Raw genomic sequence first — 10,642 nt, forward strand, 5'->3', positions numbered from 1 at the left:
AGTGAAATTATTAATTTGCCCAGAATACAGAAGCTTGCTATAGATTCTCCATCACTTGGAGTCTTTAAATCTACATTGGGTTTATTTTTTTATAAAATAAGCTTTTATTCAACCACCTTATTGGGCTGGATACTGGAAGCACTGGGTGAATTCTCTGGCCACTGTTTTACAGGAGGCCCAACTAAGATAATCATAGTGGTCTAACTTTTAAAAATCTGTTAACCCTATCCAGTCAAGCATTTCTGAAATACTGTGTTCATAAATAATTAAGATCTGCCTTCATTGCAGGAAGCGCTGTGAGGGAAATGAAGCAAAAGGAGGCACTGAAACAGAGGTGCCCAGCCTGGGACCTTTTCAGGTGACTGTGTTAGGAAATGTCCCTGTTTGATTCTAAATTGAAGGTGTGCTCCCAACCACACCATGGGACATTTTTTTCAGAGAAATTCTATTACTTATATTATACACATGAGCGCACTGGGCCCTTCTATGTTTATAATCTGTGAAAAGCACCTCCCACTGCTGCTTCTGCACTCCCAAAACACATTTATAGTGATCAGCTACTGTCCCATTCCTATTGATGCTGCTCAGCAGTGCCCTCTTTGGCCACTTGTCCCATCACATGGGAAATGAGAACATTTTATTGCCTGTGCTGCTGCTGGGCTGGGGGAGCCTAGATGAACAGGGCAAGCACTCAGATGGCTTCACTTAGGTGAAGACCATGAAAGACAGCTTCTTTACCCGGTAGCATCCAGGCCATGAGGGACAACTGAGAGTCAACAGCAGGCGGTTCATGATATAACTTACGTCAACTGGCTGTGGTCCTAAAGAGCCTGTACAACAGCTGTAGCACTGTGTACACCAGCCACTACCTCCTGCCTACGCTCAACCTGCTCCCCTGCACCCTGACATGATGCTGTACAGGGGCTCTCAGGGGAGAAAGACAGGAGCTGAATATGTTGGCTCGCTGCCTGATGGGGATTTCAGGTAGGAAAGCAGACAGTATAAGAGCTGGAACTTGTCTCCCTTCCCTGAGCTGTAGCAAGTGGTCCTCCAGAGGATCTGCAAAGCAACTACGCCTAGCAGGGATTTGTGGATCTTTTCTGCTCCATTGTTCACTTCCTGAGCAGTTCAACAGGAGCAGAAGAGGCGAGAGAATCCACACCATTAGCCCAAAACTGTTCAAGTTATAATTTTGCTAGACAGAATATGGGCTGCCTGCAGAATCCTACCCCCTCTGCATTTATCATTGGTTTGGTGTCGTTAAAACACAGGTATGTTGAGTTAAAATAAGTGGGGTTTTATTAATAACACAAAAAAAAAAAAAAAAGGACTAAGTAACACAAATGAAAGTAGGACTCCATACAGCATAAGAATAAATGCTCGGTTGTTAGCTTAGCCCTGATCCTTACACTTAGGACCAAGAGTAAGAGGAGGAAAACTACACCTTATCCTGGGTACCAGGGGAGGACACAGGAACTGGACACTGGGGACATCAGGGACTGGATACCAGGAATGTCGGGAACAGGTATGTGAATCTCCTTCAGTCTTCTGCCTTCTGCTCTTGACGCGCCATTCTGTGTGTAGTAGTGGACTCTTTGTGCATGTGAGTAAAAGACAGGATCTGTCTGGTGTTTTCTTCTCAGCAGGCTATCACTCTGTGAGAGGGTCTCTGTGTCTCACTGGGATGACCTGCAGGTGCAGCATCCAGGGGTGCAAAGCCTTGACTGAGTGTTAGCCACTCCCCTATCTCTGCTCTGGTTGCAAGATAGATTTGCTGTCACATAGCACTCCACGTTCCCACCCTGTCCCTGTTTTGGTGCCAAAAGTCTGGAGGAGAAGGGACACTAAAATGGAGGGCGGTTTGTTCTTTTCCACAGCCCAGATGGCAACCGTAACCAAAATAGCAATAATCTGTTTTTCTACAACACCCCAAGTGTTCATTTGGAGCCCCTCAGCTTTCTGGGAGAATATATTTGGCTCTCATGCCAGACAGCATAGACAGTCTTGCACTAGAAATACAGGGGCCAGGCACTCCTGAACTGTACCATCAACTTCCTTATTTTGTGTGTGTGGTTGATTTTGTGATACCTAGTTGTTCACCAACTCCTTGGTGCTGGGTAGCAGGATATTAGATGCTGTTGTCCTGTCAGTTAATTCAAGACATGCTTTATGGAATGATATATTGTCCTCTCATTAAGGGTGTGTGCTAGCTGTATGTGCAGGTGAGTGGACTGAAGGCAGAGCGACACCTGACAGCAGGACATTCCCATGAAACCGAAAGGGAGATGTGCACAGTGGTGGCCCTCCCCAGGTAATCACAATTTACACAGGGCTTGATTATAAACAAAAACAAAAACAAAAAAAAAAGGTTATCAAGAAAAACAGTAAGTGATTGTAAGAAAACTGGCAGATCAATATGAGTTACCAAATTAAAAGAAAATGCAGAGCCAGTTCTGTTCCATTAAGAATTTAGTTACTTGTGAGTTCTTTACCCTAAACAGCTGTCTTTCTATCAGGTGAAAGCTTCAGTTCAGAAAAGATCCTACTCTGGCCTGGGTCTATCAAAACAAAAAGCAGCCAAGTAGCACTTTAAAAACAAGCAAAATAATTTATTAGGTGAGCTTTCGTGGGACAGACTCAGTCTGTTCTGGTATGGCTATGGTCTGAAGAAGTGGGTCTGTCCCACAAAAGCTCACCTAATAAATTATTTTGCTTGTTTTTAAAGTGCTACTTGGCTGCTTTTTGTTTTGATCTCTCCATAGAGTCTGACTGATAAATTGACCACAGTTTCACAACTGACACTGGAATTTGTGTGATAGTCCCTTAGATGGGGAATGTGAGCAACCACAGAATTCCATAAATATAGTGAGGTAGTCACACAGGCACTGCTGGCACCAGGCAAGGCAGAGAGTTATAAGGTACTGAGTGCTGTATTTTTCCAGTTCCTTGTGTGCAAAGGGTCACTTTCCCCCTGCCCTGCTCTCGGGAAGAACCTGCCTTCCCTGAGTTAGCCACGAGGACTCCATGTCCCCTCTGGGTGTCATTGTGAATAGCAGCTGCTTCAACATTAACGTGCCTACAGGGCCACAACAGAAAAATTAGTCTCCAAGGAGATGGCTGAACAGAAATGGAACTAGAATCCAGGCGTATCAGTTCAGTCCCCACAAGAATAGAATTCAGGAGCTATGACACAGTCCTCTACTGGCCCTTGCTCTTATCACTAGAGCCCTATACCCATCCCAGTCTCCCCCTCTCGAGCCTATTGTTGTATCTGAATAAAATTCATGACCCTTTTGTCATTAGACCTTCAGGCAGCTTTATTCAGGAAAACCTGCTCCCATTGCCCTAATGTGAAGTCCCATCTGTGACCACTAGGGGTCCAGCGCTCCCCCACAGTTAATGATGCACTTTGGAGCTAGCTTAGGAGAAGTAGGGGCTCATAGAGGTTTTCAATGAGTTGCTAAATCAGCAGTAGCCTTATGTGACTGCAGTCTAGCAGGTCCAGGGCATCCCAGGCAGGCGTTCATCTACTTCCCACATTGCATCCTTCCACCCACTTTGAGAGGTCACGGCCCTCACAGTGTTTCCTCCAGGCCAGCCTGAGAAGGATAAGCAGAGAGAGCAAAGTCAGTGAAATCAACTGGCTTTGAAGGCAGTGCTGTCATGTGGGGATGGCTCATCCAGTGCTGATATGCAGCTTGCTTCTAGGTTGGTCAGCTGGGTAGCAACTACACAGAGCGGCTATCCAGGGCTCACTCAGCAAGCTGAGGTGCAGTTCCCTTTTGAGTGGGGCACAACCACCCAGGGAAAATGCATGGGGCTAGCACCCATGGTACTGAGGAGTCATTTCCTCCAAGGCGAAGCAGCTGGGCAACCGTGCACATGGCTTGCTTTCCTGGCACTGAGATGCAACTGCCTATGTGCAGAGCAGCCTTGTTGCCCTGTGCAGTTATGTATCTTGTTGGGTTGTAGACAGTGTGGAACTAGAGTGTGTGTTTTCTTTATACTGCATTGTTGCTGATGTACTGCAGTGTGTAGCTCTGTTGCACTAACGGCTGCTGGATAATCTTACGTTGCACTGTATTGACTGTTTTAATGCACAGTTCCATGCTGTAGTGCTCTGTTGTGTAGATGGGTGGTGCTGTGCGTTCCTGTCTTGGTCATGTAAGAGCGCTGTGCACTGCCACGTTGGCAGGCTGCCTGCATCCACTTACCAGGTGCCCATGCCCCTTGGCTGCTGCACAATCTGCATGGCACATATGATGTCATCATTGATGTTACTAGTCAGCAAATCTGGAAGGGAGGAGAAGAGAGTGAGGCTGGAGTGTTTCCTTGGTAGCTCAACACCATGGCCTGGGAACCCTGGTCCTCCTAGCAGGAGATACGGTAATTCAGCTAACCAGCCAAGTCCCTGTTGCACACTGGGCTTCCCCTCTGCTGTCTTCAGAAAACAAGGATAGCTCCTCCTTTGCCATTCCAAAATGGCCTGGCATTGTTCCCTGGCTACCCAAAGGACTTGCCCTGCCAGGACCCCACCCTGCCACACAGTCCTCTAGCTCAGGACCACTGGGCTCCACACCGGACCTGGGATCAAGAACTCACCGCTGCAGTGCATGTGACAGAGGTTCCGAGCAGAGCTCTTGTAGTCCTCGCACCACAGGCGGCTGTTGATCTGGAAGATGCCGTTGTCAGTGCTGCCATCAGCTTCATGGTCCACAGCTCCCGTGTCAAACTGGCTCTCATGGAATGCCAAGCACAGCCCTGGGGCAGGGTTTGGTAATCCACACAGAGCCCCATGGGTAGGGTTGGGGGGTGAGGTATATACAGAGCCTCATGGGTGGGGCTGGGGGTGGGATATGAACAGAGTGCCATGGGGAGGGATACACACAGAACCCCATGGGTGTGGCTGGGGGAGGGATACACCCAGAACCCATAGGCAGGGCTGGGGAAGGGATAGGTACAGAGCTGCATGGGTGGCGCTGGTGGAGGACTGTGTAAAGACGTGGAGGGAAAGCAACATGCAACACCATGAGAAGGCTAGGGGCTCACTCACAGTCAGCCAGGCTGTAACCTCGGAAACCATCCATCCCGGCCCGGTGCAGCACCTGGGCCAGCTCACAGCGCCGGAAGATCTTTCCTGTGTTCCCCAGGAGGAGGGAGGCTAAGATGGCCAGCAGCGTGAAAGCCACCATTCCTGCAGTTTGGCTGGAGCTGCAGGCAGCACGCTAAGGGATGTCTGACTGGAGCTGGACCCCCAGGCCCAGTACAGGCTGCTTACTCAGGTGCACTGTAAAGGAAGGGAGCAATTGGTTGAGTGGTTGTCGTGAGGCCTTAACCTTCAGAAGGTCACCCACAGTAGTGAGCATTGAACCTGTCTCCCTGCTCCGCTGGGCAGCCTTCCAACTATGGGCCAGGGCTAGGCTGGCTGAGATGGCCAAGGGGACTAGCACAGCCTGGAGACCGATGGCCCCAGAGATCATGGAGGTTTGTCAGGAGGGCTGATGGCTGTCCTTCCCTCTTTGTGGGCTTAGCTGGAAAAGGAATTTGGGATTTAGGCCCTGCCTGGATTCTTGGATCCCCTCCCAAAAAGCTGCTCACCAGGGCTGTGGAGTGTACAGGAGGAGCAAGTCCCAGATTCCTCCTGAGTATAAAAGTCAGGGCTGGTGTTCCAGAACCCCCTGCGTCCTTGTGATGCCGTGGCTTCACTGCTTCTAGAACCTGCCCTTGTCCAAGGCAAAGGCCTGTTGTGACTCTGGGGCCTAAGTGTACCTTTGCTGTGAGCTCAAATATGAAAGTATGGTTCTAGCCTTAGCTCTGAGCCAGGGTGTGGCAGTGTAAATCTACTGTGCCAAAGCCAATCAAGCACAGCTACACCAAAAGCTGGTTATAGTCAATTTTTCTCCTTGTGATGAACAGTTTGTATGACTTCTAGGACCTGTGACAGGGTCAGGCTAGATGGCTACAAAGAGTGGGAAGGAGGCAAATATGTTAGCCCCAGATTAAATAGGTCTCTCTTCCCAGAGTCAACTAAAAAGTGTGAATCCAGAACAATCAGGAATTTGCCATAATCAGTTAGGGCAGACAGGCCAATTAAGACACCTGAAGTCAATCAGGAACTTTCATAACCAATTAAGACAGGCTAATCAGGACATTTGAAGCCAATTTAAAATCACCCCAGGCATGCATGCCAGGTGTGGCATGCAAGCCAATTTTCATTGGCACAGGAGGGAGCTCAGCTCCACCCCATGCAGGGGAACTTGCTCAAAGCACCTGCCCTATTTCCTCTGGCCCCTTGCCACAGTAACCCCCACTCATAGCAGGAAAATGCAATGGAAAGTGTACAAAGTGCTTAGCCAGGTTTGAAGACGAGGTTTAATTGTCCTCCAAGCTAATTGAGCATGCTCTCTTGTATTTTCTTGCACAGAGCTAAGGCTTTTGCAGCAGCCCACACAGCCAGCTTCACATTCGCTCAAGCTGCTGCAGCCTGAGATATGGAGAGAGATTTTTCTACTGTCTAAACAGTCTGAGGAATGCAGTTCCCTGCTGTGCTTGCACAGATTAGCAGTGGGTGTTACCAGGCAGATACAGGAATTTCCTCCTTGGGAGAGAACAAGAAGTCTTGTGGCACCTTATAGACTAACAGATATTTTGGAGCGTACGCTTTCGTGGGCAAAGACCCACTTCATCAAATGCATTTGATGAAGTGGGTCTTTGCCCACGAAAGCGTACGCTCCAAAATATCTGTTAGTCTATAAGGTGCCACAAGACTTCTTGTTGTTCTCAAAGCTACAGACTAACATGGCTACCTCTCTGCTCCTTGGGGGAGGAAATTTCTGGTGAATTTACCTGCTGCAATGTTCAGGGTTGATCAAACAAGGGGCTGGGGGATCGTGAACTTAATGAAAAGATTTAATTCTCTCTTAAACCCTGGAGTTGTTTAGCAGTAAGAGACTATTGCTTCTCTGACTGCTGCTGTGTAAGGTGAAGATTTCTGTTTATTTGAATGGAACTCATTTTGTGAGTTAGGACTGTGCTCGTGCAAGGGTTGGCAGGATCAGGCTTTCAATTTGTAATGACTCTTTTGCGCTCAGTTTCAGAATGCAGGATTTTGTTATCAATTGACCAAGACAATTTCTCTCCATCTCTGATCAGACTGGTAGCCATGTTAGTCTGTATCTTCACAAAACAAAGCGAGCAGTCTTGTAGCAGCTTAAAGACTAACAATATTATTTATTACAAGATGAGCTTCAATGGGACAGACCCACTTCTTCAGCTCTGGCATATTACTGAGAGAAGAAAATGGAGGAATCAGCTAAATGGGGGGAATGGGAGTAGGAAGAAGGGGGAGAGAGAAAAAAACCTCTGAAGTGTCAATTCAGTTAAGTGGGATATCTGCCATCACTGCAAATATCAAGGGTGGGGAAATTGTCCTTGTAATGCATAAGATAATTGAGCTCTTTGTTGAGGCTGCAATGATAGGTATCAGACTTGAAAATGAATTACAATTTAGATGTCTCCCTTGTAATCTGGTGTTAAAATCTTTGTTGTAACACACAAACCATTAAGTCATTAATAGTGTGTCCTGCCAACTTAAAGTGCTCCCTTACCCGTTTATGCATATTCAGATTCCTAATGTCTGATTTGTGGCCATTCATCGTTTGGTGAAAGGATTGTCTAGTTTGTCCAATGTACGTTGCAGACAGGCATTGCTGGCACATATCATATTAGTGGAAGTGCAAGAATATGTGCCCTGGTCATGTGACTGATGTGGTTAGGTCCAGTGATGGTGTCTCTAGTGTAAATGTGTAGACAGAGCTGGCAATGCAGTTTGTTGCAAGGAGAGGGTCCAGGGTTAGTATTTCTGTCATCTGGTGTATGGATGCTAGTGAGAATTTTCCAGAGGACTGGGGGCTGTCTGTAAGAGAGAGCTGGCCTGTCACCTAGGGCCTGTGAGAGTGAAGGATCATGTTCCAGTATAGGTTGTAGATTGCCAATAATGCATTGAGGGGGGAGGCAGATTGAGCTGAGGGCTACAGGTGATGACAAGTCATGTTCTGTTAACCCTCTTAGGCCTGTCTAGAAATAGCTGGCCCCTGGGTATTCATCTGGCCCTGTCAATCTGTTTCTTTACTTCTCCCTGTGGGTAATCAAGTTTTACAAATGCCTGGTAGAGCTCTTGAAGTTTTTTGTCTCTGTCAACAGGAGTGAAACAGATGCAGTTGTATCTTAGAGCTTGACTATAAACAATGGCTCAAGTGATGTGTGCTAGGTGGAAGCTGGAGACGTGTACGTAAGAGTAGCGGTCAGTAGGTTTCTGGTACAGAGTGGTACTGATTTGACCATCAGTGATTTATACTGTATTGTCCAGGAAATGGCTCTCTACTCAGTATTGAAGTTCCACAGCCAATAAGCCAGATAGGGCTGTTCAAAATGCCAGGTCTGCCTGGCATTCAGCACGTGTGGTGTTGAGTTTAGAATGATGTCTGTTAGATATCACACTTCCAAATGGCAGACAAAAAGCTTGAATTCTTTTTGCTTGTGAGTCTAACAGCATAACCCAATACACACAACTGAGTATTAACAATGACAATGGACGTCATTGATCCTGCAGCACATAGAAGTTTTCACTTCTTTAGTTTGTGTTCTGGGCAAAGCACAACCCTGAATGTTCTACTTGAGAGATGTAGTACGAATATAGTCAGATTGTCTAAAGAACAGCCGGCTAGTGAGGCACATACACACTTATTTTCTTGCCCATACCGAAACATTTTTTTCATGTGAACGTAACTGAAATTTCCATTGGTTTGGATGCCATGAGACAGGTTGGGGGGCCCCTGCTAATTCCAGGGATGAAAAGTGGGGTCTGACAAAAAGTTTGCTCACCCTGGCCTAGATCACTGGAACTAGGGAAGTGGGGGGTGCAGGGTGCTATAGCACTGTCTGCAGGGTTACAGTTTGGTTCAAGGGCTGGTTCCTCCTCTTACCACCACCAAGAGGCACCCCCCCCCAAAATTCCAGGGTTGCTCCTCCCTTCCCTATGCTCCCCAACCTTCAGCTGCTCCCACCAACAGGCAGGCCCCAGGTTTCTGCCATGTGCCCCATGAAGACGCTTCCTTCTGGTGGCATTGTCCTTGGGGAGGGCAAGGCTATCTAGCCAACTCTTTGGAGCAGAGAGTTCCTTTATAAACAGAGGGAAGTAGGTTGATAAAGATAACAAAAGGCTTGTCACTCAAGTAACTGAAGGCTCTTTAGTCAATGACAAAAGTATTGCCAGGTATGCCACTTAAAGCAGGGGTGAGGAACCTTTTGTGGGTGGGAGTGGGAAGTGAGGTTCAGGGCTTCCCCCAGGCCAGATTAACTCTTCTGGGGACCTGGGGTGGGGTCAAAATGGGGTGGGGGGAAGTTCAGGGTTCAGTGTGCCAGAGGGGACTGCTGAGGAGCAAGTGTGGCATCTGTGCAGGAAGGCAAGTGGAGGAGCAGGCTGGGGGTGGGTAGTTGGGGTCTGGCTCAGAGGGGGATGTGGGGGCTGGAGTTTCTGGGTGGGAGGTAAGGTGAGTAAGTGGGAGGGTTCAGGAGTGCGCTGGAGGTGAGGGGTCTGGGCGGGAGGTTGAGGCAGGAGCAGGGTAAAAGTGGAGGGTCTTGGGGGGCGGGTTGCAAGAGTGTGCTGGGGGTGGGGGCACCTATCTCTGCGCATTGCTGCCACAGTTGCTGCCCTCTCCCACAGCTGGAAAATGGCAGTGTCAGGGAAAAGCCTCTCAAAGGAGATGTTTCTCCTGCTGCTGGCAGGCACTGCCCCCCGCCGACTCCAGTTCTAGCCATTCAGGCGGGGTTGCTCGTGTCCACTGAACCATCACTATCCACTGGACCACTGCTATTGCTATCAGATGTTGATGTCACATTCTGAGATTAACACTCAGTGATTTTAACAGGTGATGGCACCCTACTTCCAGTGCTGGCTTTGCAGCGTTTTTCAGTGCATCATTGCCACACCCCAGCTCTAGGACTCAGCAACTAGTTAGCAGGGGTTTCACCCAAGCAATCACTGAACAAAAGGATTGTAACAATCTAATCAGCTCTATCTTTAAACAGTACAGAGAACAGTATCAAATAATGCCTAAGGCTGTCTAGCTAGGACCTACACCACCAGCTATAAACACTGATTCCCATACTCGCTTCTGCCTTAAGCTTTGGCATTCCCACCTCCGGCATAGAACGTGAGATTTGGTGGCCCCTTCAACTGGGGCAGGGTAAGTACAGTTCTTTTGCCCTTTATTCATATAATACAGATAACATCATCTCATACCTGCATTCGATAAAGTGATTTGTAACCCAACACCAGCCAAAACTGATTACTTTGGCAAATCAGCTCAGAGGAGTAGGTGCATTCTGCAAATACACGTTGGACCTCTAATCCAGAACTGTCTTGTCTGACAAACTAGGTAATATGACATGATTTCAGTTAGCCAGATGACCACTTATCATGGGTGTGACCAAGCTTCCTGTGGTCCCATAAATTTTGTTTTCAGCCACCAGTCCTGGATCTCAGTGTTCTGTGCTGTTGTTTAGCTCTAATTTATCCCTAAATGTTTTCTCCAAGCCCAGCAAACAGTGGAAGTGTTGGTAATGTGCTAGAAAATATCAA

The 10,642-nt window shown here is 47.8% G+C and overlaps 1 protein-coding gene across 1 annotated transcript; it reads right to left on the reverse strand.

The window, feature by feature from the left end:
- Window positions 1-3,523: 3,523 nt before the first annotated feature.
- Window positions 3,524-5,192, reverse strand: LOC142001927 (sperm acrosome membrane-associated protein 3-like). The gene is made up of 4 exons (XM_074977590.1): window positions 5,054-5,192; window positions 4,603-4,761; window positions 4,215-4,293; window positions 3,524-3,599 (listed from the first exon to the last, which is right to left on the reverse strand). Exons 1-4 carry the CDS (start codon window positions 5,190-5,192, stop codon window positions 3,524-3,526), a joined length of 453 nt encoding a protein of 150 aa, XP_074833691.1.
- Between the last annotated feature and the right edge of the window lie 5,450 nt (window positions 5,193-10,642).

The sequence above is a fragment of the Carettochelys insculpta genome, chromosome 26 (genome assembly GCF_033958435.1).
Source record: "Carettochelys insculpta isolate YL-2023 chromosome 26, ASM3395843v1, whole genome shotgun sequence".
Classification (NCBI taxonomy): domain Eukaryota; kingdom Metazoa; phylum Chordata; order Testudines; family Carettochelyidae; genus Carettochelys; species Carettochelys insculpta.